Source organism: Lepisosteus platostomus, chromosome 25, assembly GCF_059453375.1.
Source record: "Lepisosteus platostomus isolate fLepPlt1 chromosome 25, fLepPlt1.hap1, whole genome shotgun sequence".
In the NCBI taxonomy this organism is placed as follows: domain Eukaryota; kingdom Metazoa; phylum Chordata; class Actinopteri; order Semionotiformes; family Lepisosteidae; genus Lepisosteus; species Lepisosteus platostomus.
In genome coordinates, this window is record NC_142635.1 from 5362431 (window position 1) to 5378858 (window position 16428).

Here is a 16428-nt window from a genome sequence, read left to right on the forward strand (position 1 = left end):
TCTTAACTTATTTTTGTGGCCCAGTGCTTTCAGTGGGTTTTTGTTGTGGGGGGGTGAGGAAGAGAATGGACTTCCTTCCTCTCTAATCGCGATCAATGAAAAGGCTAAAAATGCTTGACCCTCCAGAATTGGCCAAGACAGCTGCCATTCTTGAATGCGCGAGAAGAGTTGGACGAGTGGAGGTGGCAGTGTGCCCTCCTGCGCTGCAGCGCTGGCACAGAACCCAAGTGCCCAAGATGGCAGCCACTTGTCTCCGAGTCGGGCTACATCTCGGACAGCTCACGATCCGGCATGAGAGATCAAGCTCAAGGACTGATCGAGATGAAACAAGGAGTCACTCAGGGCTTCTGTACCCCTTCATTCGTAAGGTCCCCCTAGATAATTACCTGGATCTTCAGTGTCGATGCTGCTGTAGACCACGCACACCCAGGCTGCAGACAAGCTAAACTGGTGCCACATTTGCACGAGGCTACAAGAGGCATCTAGTCCAGCAGTCTACAATCCGACTCCTCTATAAAAAGGTTCGGAACATAAGTGTACTCGACTCTGGTAATGGATGTAGACCCAGAAAACCTCGGAGTGAGACATTACTCTAGGGTTAAAAGGTTTAGGCTCGTGGCTGTCACAGATGTCGGGAGGGACAAACCGTGGAGAAGCAGGAGAGCGAAAAAGACCCCATGTGAGGCAGCGGAACGGGGAGTTAGCCCGGGCTCAGCAGTGCAAAGAGTTTGGAGTGCCGTACAGAAACCTACGCCCTCGGGCCTCGGACGGAGCGGTGGCCTGGTGCTGGGAGGGTCTCAAGACATCCGAACGTCAATGCTGAGCGAAGCAGAATAAGTAGCCCGGAAATATATAGGAGAGCAAAGCACAGGGAACTAGGGACAGGACAGAGAAGGAGCACCCTCTGGCTACAGAGGGCGTGACAGTGGCGAGACAAACTCCAACAAGCTTAAGAGTCGGAGGCATAAAACCAACAGCCACTACATCAAAGGCTGTTTCGAGGTGTGTTATTGGCCAAACAGGAGCAGTCAGTGAGATGAGGTTTTAAATGGGACGGCCAGCAGGTTACAGACCTAGTTAGGGCTGGGAAGGTCGAGAACATCAGGGATGGTCCGGCATCAGCCCCAGTTCTATATTTCTAATTTTAATAATAATAATATCTCCATATAAAAAAGGAAGTTTTGGCATGTAGGTTCTCGGTGCGAAGCTACCAGGATATGGGTACCTGCCACTCTCCCCCCATGCTGGCAGACAGAATCTATTCATCTCAGAGGAGTAGTCATATCCGAATGCGATACTGTCAATTAATTTATTTTGTTACTGAGATTTAATAACTGGTCTGAGAAACTGGGACAGCAGTTTTCCAGTAACTCATTCTCTCCATAAGTCTCCAATCTCCTTTCATCCGTGTACAAGTAACTCCTTCTGTCCACTCTCCCAACAATTACCACAGGACACAGCCGCAGATTTAACCTCACTGTCCCTCCCACACTTTCAGATCCGTTGCTGTGGCTTGCGATTCTTTGAACCTGAAACAAGCAAAGGGCCGCAACTCTGACCCCACAAGACCCACACCCTCCTGATCAGGATATTCTCGCCAAGATAAAACACAGCATGGGGGATATGTTCGTGTGCGAATGTTTTATTGATTATACGCCTCCATCCTTTATCCACACGCATCCCCTTCCCACCACATATCACGCGATGACAACGTGGGACTTGGGTGTTAATGGAGATGGTCTCCATCACCATCACAGCAGTTTTTGGCTGCATAGGGGTGTCATCTTGGAAATCATGTCAGAGTTCATTCTTAAGAAAGGGGTGCTTATCTCACTCGTATTGACTTTTACCCGTTTCTCTTTTAACTAGCCCCATTTAACCTTTTCTCTAACCCTGTTCAGTTCTGTCTGCTTCCCATCTTGAACTACTTATATTGGTATGTGAATTATTATTAACAGATTTGGATTTTATTCTTTTTGTACATGCATTATAGAGTTTCATTGCAAACGGGGAATTACTTTGATGTTTCCATTGCAGTCACGATAGGAATTTCTGGTTTCTTCTTCCCTTTTTTAATTAAGGCTAAGTCCACCCTGTCTGTCCTATCAGTCATCTATATGTTTGTATTCCAGGATATGTTTAGAATCCAAGGCTGTCCGGAGCAAATCGTCAATATGCCTCTCTCTTCCTAGATTACGAAAGCCTGAGGATTGGAGGGCTGGTGTTTGCAGTGGTGCTCTTCACCCTGGGCATCCTGCTAATCCTGAGTGAGTACCTCCATGCATAGAGAACCACTCGCACGGACGCACGTGAACTTGTAGACTTTGTGCCTGGCAGTCCATAGACAACTGGTGTGATGCTCTTGAGATTCGGTCCCACCTTTTTCCCTTGTCCTAACAATCCCCAAATCTCAACCCAGTGGAGCATGTAGCTCAGTCTCGCGCACAATCAACTTTATCACAACCTCAGCATTCCAAATCATTGTCCCCTGACCTGGCCTTTTAGCTCAATATCATTTAGCACCCTCATCATCTACATATCAACTCCACCTCTATCTAAATCAGACATGAATTCAGTAGCCGGCCCAACAATGTATAAATGGATTCAAGACCAACATCCCTGAATTCTCTTGTTCTCACCTTTGGCTGGATCCATTTGTCTTGGTCCTGGAGTGTTTCCAGACTAGGAGAGTGCCAGAACATTTTATTCTTTGATCGTGAGGACCACAGACCCAGTCTCAGTTTCAGAAGTGATAAGATCATACATGATCAGTCTCTGATCTCGCCCTGGAATGCGCAGCTCAGCTGGTTTCATTTTGAAATGATGTCCGTAGGGAACTCAGATTTGGCATTTGATAGCTCACTGCACAATTCGTTTCTTGATTTAAGCAACCTGACAATTGCCAGTATGGGCACCGTGGCTGGCATTGCTGCCTCGCAGTACTGGGGCCCTCGGTTGAAAACACAGGGTGCTCTCTGCATGTTCTCCCCATCTGCACATGCGTTTCACCTATGTATTCGTCTCCCTGTCCAAAGATGTACTGCTAGTTTAATTGGCTGCTGGGACAATTGGCCCTGGTTTGAGTCTGTGTGTGTGTGTGCCCTGTGATGGACTGGCATACTGTCCTGGGTGTACTGCGCGTCATGCCCATTGCATGCTGAGATGCCGTGCGACCCCCGAGTCGAAACCAGCAGTTAGGAAACGGACCGACGATTTCCAACATCAGATCTGAACATCCTTGCAGGAAAATTCCTTGATTTAACCACTTCAGATTAGCATGGAACATGTGTTCACTGGAGGCAAAACCAAGCTTATTGCATGCAGGATTCAAACAACTGGCGCCCAGGGGTTTGAACAGAGTTTCATTGCAGCTTTACTTGCTAAAACTCAGCAGATCATAGAGTGGCCATTGACCGCAGAGCAGAAATCAGGCTCCTTTCTACAACAGGCAACAGTGTCCCATTTGAGAGGTGGGCCAGCAGTTGTCACGGAAACCGTTGTGTTTACGTGATTCTCTAAATGTTCATCTTCCTGTTCCCTCCTTAACGGGCAAAGGGTGGTCAGAAGATCTTCTTTCATTTTTATGACGCGGAGAGGGCCTTCCTCTCCCGAGTAAGCCTGGGTTGCTCAAGACGTCCGACGAGAGACAGAGTGCACCACCGACAGCCATTTTACTTGAGTGCGCTTTGTGAAAAAAGACAAACGTTCGACAACTGCAAGAGCCTGACCGTTTCTATCTCCTGACAGGCAGGCGGTGCCGTTGCAGTTTCAATCAGAAGCCCAGGTAACGTTCATTCTTTCAGTGTTGTGGCTTCCCTGCACATTGTAAGAGTTTCCTTTTTTTTCCCCCTCCACTTTTTTGGGATCGACGCGCAACTGATCCGAACTTTATGTCGACAGCTTCTGCCGAGCCAAGCTGAGACCCAAACCTCTCCGTTTTCATTGGCCAGTTTCTGGTTCTGAAAAAGAAGAGTTTGACAGGATTTTCAGATGCTCATGGAATATTGCCCATGATTATTAGGCCTATGAACCGGCTAAATTGAATCCGATTGTGCCAGGAATGACGCCTGCCAAAATTCGGAATTAATGACTTAATCCTAAGCAATGGGATTTACATTTTGAGGAAAAAAGGAGTATAGTGGCCATTTTGTGAAACATGGGAAACTCATTTCCCAATATATTAATCGTATTAAAATGATAATATAAATGAACAGGAGCAGTCTGCATGACAGGTCGTAGTTCCCCTGAATAATACCAGCACAGCTAAGGTTGTACTGGTGTATAAACTGTGATAGAAATAAAGTGCAGTATTGTACTATCAGGGCTCAGTTAGTGTCCTTGGCAATAAGCAGACCCACATTTTTCCCCACTTAAAATCTTACAGCCCAGACAGAGTAAAAATTGATTAAAAGATTAAAATGAATCAGGTGACAGGTTGTTGCCAACGACAAATAATTCTTCCATATTATTCCTGACAACTAACACTTGTTCTACATAAATGGATATGTAACTATTCTAAGTCTATTTTATTACAAAGGAACTTGGTTGGAACCCTGGTTGTAGTACCTGCATACAATACACATACAGGTACAGGCAGATACTCATTGACCTCACCTACATGGTGAATCAGCACATCATCTTCAGTACTAATCATCGATAACTGGAAGAGTGCTGAGGAATGAGGGATGCTGTTGGGAGCCATCTGACCCCCACTTTTTGGTTCCTGTAGGGCTCCTGGGGACGAGGAAGCCCAGGGGGAGACTCTCATCACCTCCAAGGGTAAGAGGTGTCACGCAGTGTGAGCCTTGCTTTGCACAATTGTCACTGTGATCATTGAACAATGATCAGATGCTTTTATCCACCGTGGATTACAGAGACCGGCAGTGTTAAATGCTTGCTGCAGAGTCAGTCATGACATGGAGGAACAAGATTTGTAAAAGAACACAAGAGCATGGCTTCTTCCAGCCCTGAATTATTCTCCTCTGAGTGGAGTTTGCACGCTGTCTCTAGGTTTGCATTGATTTTGACTCCTCCTGGAGCACCAAAATAATCTGAAAGAGCAGGGGAGCCAGGATTGAGAGACGTGATCTACATACAAGACCGGATGATCCGTACAGAGATCTATACAATGTAGCGTATTATTACATGGCAAGAGAGGTGGAAGTAGTGGATTGATGAGCAGCCTGAGCTGGAGGCCCCAAAGACAAGTTAAACAACAAACACGAACACGGGCACCCCAGATCAGTGCACCTGTAGAAGACACTTGTTGCACGATTGGCGAATTGCTAACTGTAGACGTTTAACCACGTTATGAACTGGCTTCATCACTCTGCTCTCCTCCCCACTGAGAGCTGGTGAGCGTACTGGTGCACATACACTTACAATATGGAGGCAATAGTGAATGCCATTGGATGTCCAACAAGATTTCCGCATTATTAAAGTACATCTCACTGTGGTGAATGAAATCGGTCACACAGAGGTCTCTGATGGCTGTATGGCTCGTTGTCCTAGATCACAGCGACTGGACGACAGCTCACACAAAATGCAGGATCTTAGTGTCGATCGGTTTAGATCAACGCCGATCCGCGATTGGCAGTTTTCATAGTGTGCTCCAAAATACTTATATCCCCTCTCTCTTTTCTTCTTTGCAGCCAAAGAAGCTCCCAAAACTGAGAACTGAAGAGATTCTCCTGGGTAAGACTAACAATCAGACGTTTGTCACCATGAGTCAACATCTCCTTGGTTAGGAGTCCGGGGAGGGATGGAGTTTGAGTGTTAGGGGATCGGTCATTACCTGCTGTCTAGAAGGATGAGTGTTTTCTCTAATAAGACCAGAATGTCAGGGCCCAGAGAACCAGCTAAATCAATTTATTGTAAAGGGTCTCTTCTCCCCAGTACAGATGACAAGAGTACCGGTGAAACCCAGAGACAAGCCTTAGGTTTCTGTTATGTCCAGATATAACACCAAGTTTAAAATTAACACAAATGGTACTGTTGGCATTTTAACACCAAAAATGTATGGAAAAGCCTTTTGCCACCAAAATGCAGTTTAACTTGTCTCCAACATCTCAGACAATTTGCTAAAACACATAACTGCTTTGAAAGTTTACACTGAAACCATCAGCAGATATGCTACATACATTAACTGTAAAAATATATATACTTTAAGGGATTGAGACAGAACACTGCAATGAATGGGAAAGTAATATCAGCCAGAAGATACAGAGTAGTGTCATAGATTATAAGTACAGGTTTTAAGCATCTGCTGTGTGGAAGCCTTTAGAGCCCCATAACTAAAGAATACATATCTGTAGCGCTCAATTTATATTTGTTTATAACCCCTTGTGACATACCCATGGGCATCATAACAGTATCTTAGCAAACAGGCAGGTCTAGGCACACACACACTAAGGTTTTCAAAACACTTATTTTAAGCAAAATCCCAGAACTCAGCCAATAAAACAAAAGCCTAAGCTCTCCCTTGAGCTCCTGCCTCAACGTCTCGCAGACGTTACACTGCTCGTCGGCCATAAACCAAACTACCAAGTCTTTGCCAAAGCAGTCTCGCAGACTCTTCTCTCGCCCCAAGACTCGGACCAAAAACACAAAACTGTTTCCTCAGGATGTGGTCAGTTCTTCTCCTCGGCGAGTGGTGCACATGGGGTCCAGCAACAGGTATCCACTCCCCTCCCCGCCCTGACTGACGCCCTGGAAGCTTCCTCTTCCTGTTTCTTCAAAGAGTCACCTGGCCAATCAGCTTCCTGCAACCGGTCAGGTGACTGGGCAGCAGCTCATTCCCCAGAGGAAACCCGACTTTCAGCCAGGAAACATGTCAGAGGGTCACTGGGGCTGATCTCCCAGCCCTCTCCTCTATCTATCATTCACGTGTTTTGCGTAAAGCAACGTCCAAACTGATATTCCAGGACCGAGGACATAAATCCCCAAGTCAAGCTGTTCCTCAGTCCTCAGTGTCACTGGGAAACCGAGGGACTGGTCACTGGGAACTGACAGCCAATCAGGCACAGCCAGACAGGGGGGCTCTGCCCTCAGTCCACTAACAACCCTTCCCTGAGCCACGTGCTGTCCGCCCAGGGTGAGAGTTTAGAAGCCTCCTCTGATACCCCCGTCTCTTCTCCCCAGGGTGAATCCTGCCACAGAGCTGCCACTGACCCGCGAGACAACCGACGCCGAGATGCCGACTTTCCTGAGAGAGAGAGGAGGGGGAGGGGTGTATGTCAAGGCCGGGGGGGTTGTGCGTGTGCAGCCTTGGGGCCGTCCTGTAAATACGTCCTGTCCCGTCGTGCGCCGTTCCGTGAGCTGTGACACTGTCCCGTCCATCTAGAAGTGTTGACCCCGTTCGTGATTCTGTGCCTGTCGTGGTGTGTAACTGACTCTGGAGGGGCTTCGAGGCTCCGTCTCTCTCGTTTGGGTTTTCCTTTAAACTTCAGTTCAGGGGGGAGGGACAGTCTCAATTTGTACCGGTATACCACACTACCCCTCAGCCCATAAAAGACCCCAGGAGAGGGGCTGTGCACCAACTCATGGGCCCTTGGCGGTTTTTTTCCCCAAGACGCTACAGGGTCACGCATATCGAAGACCACGTTGAATGCAATTTACCCAAGCGCCACAACTAACGCGAGATAAAAATCGAACACGACAGCTGCTGCAGGGCGAGTCGTCCCACCACTCCAGCTTATCAAGGGATGATCATCACAGCACCGCCGTTCAACACGATCAAATACCCCCGTCGCGCCAGTCATAATTGAACTGTCCCGTTCTTCTGAATTTGCCCCGAAAGCCTTTCCTTCCTCCTGATTGTTCCCGTTACTGTCGTCCTACTCCTTTCTGAGTGTACAGTATATTTATAGCTATCCGGATAGATGTTTACGTGTGCGTATAGACAGAGCCCTGCCATATTCACCGTGGTACAACACCGAGCACAAAGTAGAACAGTCATAATCACATCAGCGTGGCCTCACACAGACCTTCGTCTGGAAGGCTGATAATGATCAATCAATTGGGCAATTCCTTTAAATAATTTTTCGGGGGGGGGGTGGGTGCTCATTTTATTGTAGCAGGATTATGTATACACACCCCCATAAAATTACAGTGGAACCTGATATTTATAACTTCTTGTAAAACAGATCCTGCTCTGTGTGACTAGAAGGACCCATCTTGGGGACTTTTAGAGCTCAGGGCCAACTGGGTCCGACAATCTGACACATTTACCTGCCACCTCCAGTTCCCCCAAATGCCTGCTTGAGACATCCATCTCGCTTGTGTGCCACAACTTAATCAGCTGACTGTCGCTGCCGCAGAGGGCACTGGTTAACAGCCATCACTGTTGGCCCCCGCTGTCTGATAGACATTCTGACTTTGCCTCGTCACTCCCCAACACTCTGCCTCGAGATACACATCTCACTTTAAATACAAGTAATATTCCGGGATGAAATTAGGGTATTTTCCACTTAATAGCACAGATAAAAGCGTATCTATCCCAGAAAAGGGTAAAAAGAGAAGTCTTTAGACGGTTCTGTCTCTCATAGTGCTGTAATGCCAAGAGGTAATTAACATTCATACTGATAATATCACCCTGCAGCTCCCAGCTGGCAGCCCCACTGGAGCTCAGCAGGTGTGAGCCTGGCCAGTACCTGGGAGACTCCTGGGAAAGCTAAGGCTGCTGCTGGAAGAGGTGTAAGTTGGACCAGTAGGGGGCGCTCACCCTGCAGTCTGTGTGGGTCCTGATGCCCAAGTATAGTGACGGGGACACTATACTGTAAAACGGGCGCTGTCCTTTGGATGAGATGTAAAACCGAGGTCCTGACTCTCTGTGGTCATTAAAAATCCCAGGGTTTTTCTCAAAAAGAGTAGGGGTGTTACCCATGTGTCCTGGCCAAATTTCCCCCTGGCCTTTACTAGTCATGGCCTCCTAATAATCCCCATCTCTGAACTGGCTTCATCACTCTGCTCTCCTCCCCACTGAGAGCTGGTGTGTGGGGAGAGTACTGGAGCATCATCCAGGTGGGGCTGCACATTGGTGGTGACAGTGGGATTCCCCATTACCTGCAAAGCGCTTTAGAGTGGAGTGTCCAAGAAAGAGCTACAGTATATAAGTGTAAGGAATTATTATTAAACAACACCTAGACAACCATGCATTAAAACCAAACAATCACAGTCCTACTACAAAGAGCTGTCACATTCTCCCACGCAATGGTGTTGGTGGAGGGGAATAACGTGCTTTGAACAGAGGGTCCAGAAAAGTGCTAAATAAGTGTAAGGATCACTTATTTATTTTTAATTCTACAACTGCATGCTCCTTCAGGGGAAAGGGGGTTCCCTCTCAGCTACCCCCCTACCACACCCATCCCTGCTATTTTAGAATGAGCTGCTACTGTAGAGTGAATAAACCTGCGATGAGACCGAGCCTTGTATCTGCTGGCTTGGACCTCATGTAACGTATTCAGCCCTGTGTTCCTGTGGGAAAACGTCTGTAATGGTCCTTACTGGGACAACCCACACCCAACCCAAACCAGTACCTGAGCCAGACCAGGGGGGGTTGTCCTGATACTTCCTAGCTGCTGTGCTTCACCGATGTTCAGGAGGGTCATTTACGTACAGTGCTTATAGAAACTGCGGTGGTAGACGCAGTCTTGTGAAAGGACGGAAGAGGACAGCACCCCTGCAGTCCCCATTTCTCAGGCTGGTAATTAAAGCCCCAGTAACAAAACAAATTCATGGATGGATTGGACACATTCCAAATTGAGCACAAAACCGTGAAATATTTTGGCGTGGTATGAGGTTTGAGGAAACTGCCCCACGAACGCCAAGATCCAATCTGAAAATAGGAAGAAAAAAAAAGGCAAAGGGAAGTTCTTAACTGAAGCTTGGGAAGGATGATGATAAAGAGCCAATCTCTCCCTACAGTTCTGAATAAGAACCATTACAGACATTAGGGGTATATACATATTCAGCCATGCATTCATTTTCTGACTCTATTCCCAAATCAGGATCGTGGGGGGGCTGGAGTCTATCCCAGCAAGCAACTGGCACAAGGCAGGGTACACCCTGGATGGGATGCCAGTCCACCACAGGGCCACACACACACACCAGGACCAGTTTGTATATATCCATCTCACACACAACGGTCTTACCACCTGATGTATCCTGCCTTGAGCCCATCTCCGTCTTTGCAGTTACTTTCTGGTGAACTCCACCTCTCTGAACAGGGGTTCAAACCCAGGGAGGCATCCCTTAACCAAGCAGGCTAAAGAAAACTTCTTATCCTGCCAAAAATACGCCAAACATTCCCCATGCATCTGCTACTTGGGTGTCTTTACTCCTTGTGAAGTTCGAATACCTGCATCAACCCAGTAACCAACCCCCTGCCTCCGGTTCTGCAGGACCAGTAGTGAAGCCCTAGTTTTCCCCAATTTCTCCCTCCGCCCCTGCTGACAAATTTACAATCCCTGGCGGCGTCGCTCACGAACATGGCCGGCTCATCGGCGTGTGCGCGCGCCAGGCCATGCCGGAGTGTGAGAAACCGCAGGTCGCTATTTACCACGCAAGGAAAAAAAAAGAACCATAAAACGAGAAAAAAAACAGCTGTTATTTATAGACCATGTCATTTGAATCAGCTAGAACCTCGCCGGTCTCTTAATTATTAATGACGGTAGTGAAGATCAGAACATACACAATGTCAGGTGTGCTGCTGTTTTGGAAGACTGTTGTATCCGTTTGTGTGATTTTCACAAACAATAAAGAAATATAGCCACATCCTCGCTTCCTGGGCCATTATTTCTGTCTCTCTTTATTACCATCGTCTCTCTCTTACGCTTTTAATCGATTTTTAAACCTTCCAAGTGCAGTGTGAATTCAAGCATACGCGGTAGTCTTCAGAGATACTGGAACGCGTTATCCACGGCAAATAATTTCTCACGTTTAGACTCAAAGCGCTTATACACAAAAGCTGAGCTCTGGAACCAACGCATTTTTATTTATTTTTTCGCATTTTAAAGGCCTTTCACTATAAATATCACAATCCTTCATAAAAAGGGTTGTCATGCGAGAAACGTTTTAAAAACCGAATCCTTTCAGTCGGGAAGAGAAAGGACTACGAGGGGGTTTTAGTCTGAATCTGGAAGGAATTGCCCCAGTAAAGCCACACAGCTCCACTGGAAGCCCAAATATAAAAGGGAAAAAATAATGTACCAGTGAAAATCTTGTGGTGAAGATCTGGTGTGAGATTCGCGTCTCAATTTGCGCATTATTCTGCTACTCAAATGTGCGCGTAATTTCCCAGGGATCAGAAACGCGCCACTAGGATTGCCCTGGAGATGTGTAGCAGGAAAGTGTATGAAAAACCATTCTTTTCATGTAAAACAGAAGCAAAGTGAGCGCCGTTTCCATGTCTACTAAGGCCACAGCGCCGTCTCAGAGCTCAGTCCCCTCTGAAAAGCGCGTCAAGACGGGGGGTTTTTTTTATCCAGAAATCTTGATTCGGCGTCGTTTTTTAAACCGCCCGATTTGCTGGACTCCAAAGGTCACGCCAGCCCCTTTTTATCAGCCGTCTAGTCGAAGGTTAAACTTTATTGTACAATAAAATTGATTGGAGGGGCGGGGGAGCTTTGTAGTTTCGATGAGCTCGGAGAAACTCGCCACAGCGCCGAGCAGACGCCCCGGGATCCACAGGCGAAGAGGAGCAGCCGAAAAGCGAGAGACGGTGAGCACGACTTGCGATCGCTCAGCTTGACTGATCTGTTCTGTTTTTTTTTTTACTGTCCACCTCCCCAACTATAGGACCCATGCCTGGAATATTATGCTCTTTGTTTCAAAGCCTATGAATCCGGGACATTATTATTTTCACTTAAATTTAACAAGACGGGGGGAGCATGGTGACGCAGTGGTCAGCATTACTGCCGCGCAGCGCTGGGGCCCTGGGTTCGAACTGGGGTGCTGTCTGGGTGGAGTTTGCGTGTTCTTGCGAGTCTCCTCCAGGTGCTCCAGTTTCCTCATACAGTCCAAAGCCAGGCTGGAGGGTTAATTGGCTCTTGGGAAAATTGGCACTGGTGCATGTCTCTGTGTCCTGTGATGGACTGGTGTCCCGCCCAAGGTGTAACCCGCCTTGTGCCCATTGCTTGCTGGGATAGGCTTCAGCCCCCCACATAATGTGGTTAGAAAATGGATGGAAGACGGAGAGACTAACAATATCCTCCCCTCTCGCGTACATCAGCAACACAGAGTGAGATCCTTAATCCCTCCTCTCAGTACGAGGATTTGAATGGGTGACATTGAGGAGTGAGCAGAGGTCAGGCCTGAGTGTTAATAATTAGACCAGGAACACCGTGGGCCCTGAGAGAACAGTGCCTGCTCCTACCCGCAACAACAAAAGAAGACACTAGTTGAAGATGAGCTTTGGTGTCTTGTCAAAGTTGGTTTTTGGAAGCCAAGCCCCTAACCTCCAGCTAGCTCATCTCCAAACTTTAAAGACGGCGCGGGATAAATCGTTTTGCTTTCACTTGCAAAACCCTTGGGTCAGACGTCACTAAAAACCATCCGTCTACCTGGAGGTGCAGGACTTAACCCTTAAAACAACCGTGAAGCCGACGGGGCTCTCCAGAGTTAAAATCCTTCGCTTCTGGAGATAATTAGGGCAAAAGTGAGAAGTGGAAGACAAAGGAACAGAATCTGCTGTACAGCTCCACAGAGAAGCACACAAGGTTACAGCAGCTTAAAGCATACTGCATGCTTACACAACCAGTGACCTGCACTGAAATCAAGGGAATGACTGTAGAACATATTTACAACATAGTGCACTAATCAGTCTATTCTTACTTCTTATTTTTTAGATAAACTGAATCTGATCCTCGACTTTAAACCTTGGCTAGGCAATAAAGGAAAAAAAAAATCAAAAGGGGCTTTTTTTGTCTGGCTTGTCTCATGAACAGGGCAGATCTATATAATTACAGCGATCAACCTCTTGACAACATTATTAGGTAGATAGATACTTGATTAATCCCATGAGGGAAATTGCAATGCAATAGCACAATCAACAGCACAATTCAACATAATAATACAATAAATACAGCCAGTATGAAGTGCAATAAAAAATGTAATATAAAGAATTTCACACAATACAAAATAAACCAGAATGTACAGTGCACAAAGAAAATGTATCGCACAGTATAGATATATTGCACAATCCACAAGCATATCACACAAGTGTAAATATAAAGTATATTACACAATTATAGATACATTGCCCAATCCACTTCCACATTGTAAACAGAGGAATATTACCAACTTCACACATGCAGCAAAAAATGTTGCTAAAATGATAGAACTACTACTAGATATAACAATTGTGAGTGTAATACCCTGAAATTCGGCAGGGTCATGCACGGATATTCGCATCTCTCATGATTAATCTCAGACTGTGAGCTCTGAGGGTCGATTTCCAGTTTTGGCTCTGCTAACCACATCCTAAGGGGAATCCTGTACGGCTTCCATATCAATTTGCATGATTTCCAACCGATACTAAAGATTTGAATGGCAGCTATATAAATCACATGGCTAGATCAGAGAAGGAACCCTCAACACTTAAAACTTTTGCCTGTGATTTCTAGCACAGTCTGCTTGCCTGAATGTGCATTCTTATAACAACTGCTTGTTCCAGGAGTCAGAAAAAAAGCAAAGTTTACCGACGGCTATAAACACAGTAGCAAGGGACTGAGGAAATCCAAAAAGCGTAATTAAGAATGAAGGAAAGATGGCAATCCAACAGAAGCACAAGGCTGGGAACACAGGAACCAGAGACAAACCATTTGAGAGGCTCAGAGCTGAACACCATATCATAGTGCAGAGCATAGCCAGGGTGGACCTGAAGTAACCTGAACCACCTCAGGCAGGCAGAGTCATTAATTGCTCCCAGGTGGTAGAGGTCTCCTGTCTGATTGCATATCCATGGCAATCGGCATTGACTGACAGGTGAGTGGAGGTGTGGCCAGCTGCCATGGCAACGTTAGCTCGCTCCGCAGCGCTCCAGCAGGGGTGAGCGCAACTTTGATTTACGAGCAGAATTAAAAAAACAGAATGGAAAGTAAAATTCGTAAACAGGGTCGTCAAATCCTCAAGGCAGGAACGCTACTGTTTATTGCTGATAGGTAGTTCAAAAGTCGAGATAAAGGAGTTCAGAAATCGAAGAATGGGTGTAGCATGTTCCAAACCAGTGATCAGACAAGCCAGGGAAGTCATATGGTCTCTCCTCTCCTTTAACCTCTTTCTCTCCAGTCATAATTAGTTTATACACCAGAGTACACTAGTCTAGTATCTTGTATGCAGCTACTTAGTCTGCATACTACATAATATTCCTGTTGTATCTCTTCTTGTGTATGTTTTGCTAAAACTGTGGGTGTACTGCTATCTAGTGGACTACAAAGGAACTGCAGCATGCAGTTTACACTGCTGTAAATCTCTATATCCGTTCTACCAGTCTACAGTGTTGGATTATAGTCACAGACAGTCCTATGTTAGTATTTACATTCATAAATAAGTAGCTTTCCGATCTGTCTACAGTAAAGCTCCACTCCAATGACTTTGAATGCCTGGGTCGGCAGGCTGCACACATGTACATCCAGTATAAATTCAGTGTTCCAACTGCAAAATCATAACGGAAAAAGTGGATAGCTCCGATTGCTTTCTCACTAACCATTAATACCAAATTGTGTTCCACTCAGCTGGGAATATTGAGACAAAAGCACTGTTAGGATTTTTCCCCCTCAAAGACATTCAAACATGTCACACAATCCATGTGCCCACCAGTCGAGAGCAAATCTTGGGCATGAGGTGGCACTATACACCAGTCAGCGAAGACTGGTTGTCATTCAGCACATCTGCTTCTGCAGCAAAAAATGGGACCGTGTGCTTGCTGGTAAACAATCGCTCAACACCGGAGGAAAGATTTGAATGAGGAACAATTGCTACAGTAATTGTAGCACAGTCTGGACTATTTGCATGTACCGTAAACCCTGAGTTTAACGGGGAGGAAGAGGTACCTGTTATTGCTAGATGTCCAGTAAATCATGAATAGTGTTTTTCCAGCCCCCAAATATTTTGATATGAGAAAACATACTGTACATATTTTGAAACTTTCATCCGATTTTAGGAAGAATTGCAATCAGTATAGTCAATGAACACTGCTCTGGTGTTGTTTCTAAAGAACAATTCCATCGTGACCAGTCAGCTGTTCAAGGGGATGTGTTAAATTAAGTAACAGAGCTCATTCAGGACTAAGCGCTCTTCAGCCCTCAAGGACCAGACTTCCATGTACAGATCACTTGCTTGGTTTATTAATAGCTCACGTGTTGCCAAACTTTCAAGTTATGTGACCTGTAAGAATCTCTGGGACCAGGGTGACAGACCACTGGAGTATAGCATCAGTTTATTTTTATATTGTTATTTAAAAGATGTGAGGTTACAGTACTGTATGCACACAGAAGTTAGTCACCCCTGTTTTCAGTGCTTCCACTCACATTCAGTCTCTCCCTCAGGAAGAGCAGTGAATCAGCTACTCAACACCTACAGCCTTCCACCATGGCAGAGTATACAACCTCAGATATTTTACTTCGCAACTCAAAGCAATGTCAGAAAACAGATGACCAGGGTTTGAAAGCAAATTCTGTTTCTTTCACTCCCCATTGTGATGGTCTCAAGTTACAACCAACCAAAGCTACAGTCTTTACTTTGTCCTCAAGTCTTTCACAAAAACAGTATCCCACAACATAGTCAAGCTCCCTCTTTTTAGGAGGAATGATATTAAAAAAAACAGAATCCTTAGCAGAACTACTGAACTTCAGTATTACTCACTTTGTCCTTTCTAGAATCCAAAATAAGCCATCACCAAGACCCAGTCTGACTCCCTGGTCCTCTTCAAACAAAAAAAACCCAACTAACCTTTGCCACACCCTTTTAAAGCCAGAAAGAAGGTAGCTAATCCCTCACAGCTGAGACTCTTTAGACAGGAAATGAGCAGGCCATTTCCCCCCTAGGCATCTTGGGACATGTGGTTCTCCTGCCAAAAAGAAACTACAATTTTTTTAAAAGACAGGGCCAGAGACGGTAGAGGCTTCTCGAAACTCTAGGCCCAAAGTACACTCCCTCTATGACCCTGCTGCACATTTTGTCACACCACGTGGTGCACTAGATCAGAATATAACTTTAATTTCGTTTCTACAGGAAACCGTATTTTTTCTTTGCTTCTATCCTATATTTCTCCCAGGGTTTCAGATTGAGTTATTGCATGCCATAGTTCACAGAAAACTACCAGTGCCAAGCAGAATTGCACAAACGGCACGTGCTTATCACCATTTCCCAAACTGGTGATCCGAAACATGGGGATCGAAACAGCTTGAGAGTGACGCCGTGCAAAGATCG

The 16428-nt window shown here is 46.0% G+C and overlaps 1 protein-coding gene and 1 long non-coding RNA gene across 2 annotated transcripts in view; one reads left to right on the forward strand and one right to left on the reverse strand.

Annotated features, from left to right (window-relative positions):
• The window catches only part of fxyd6 (FXYD domain containing ion transport regulator 6), a 29260-nt gene extending 18487 nt beyond the window's left edge, over positions 1-10773 (forward strand). The window contains exons 5-9 of the mRNA XM_088619160.1: positions 2193-2267; positions 3748-3784; positions 4730-4779; positions 5652-5694; positions 7141-10773. Of these exons, the coding sequence (XP_088475286.1) occupies positions 2193-2267; positions 3748-3784; positions 4730-4779; positions 5652-5680 (191 nt within the window). The 3' untranslated portion in view covers positions 5681-5694; positions 7141-10773. The remainder of the gene's footprint in view (positions 1-2192; positions 2268-3747; positions 3785-4729; positions 4780-5651; positions 5695-7140) is intronic.
• Positions 1627-16296, reverse strand: LOC148640915 (uncharacterized). Its single transcript, XR_015930006.1, has 2 exons — positions 15862-16296; positions 1627-3959 (listed from the first exon to the last, which is right to left on the reverse strand). It is a non-coding gene; the product is annotated as an uncharacterized LOC148640915 (long non-coding RNA).
• Between the last annotated feature and the right edge of the window lie 132 nt (positions 16297-16428).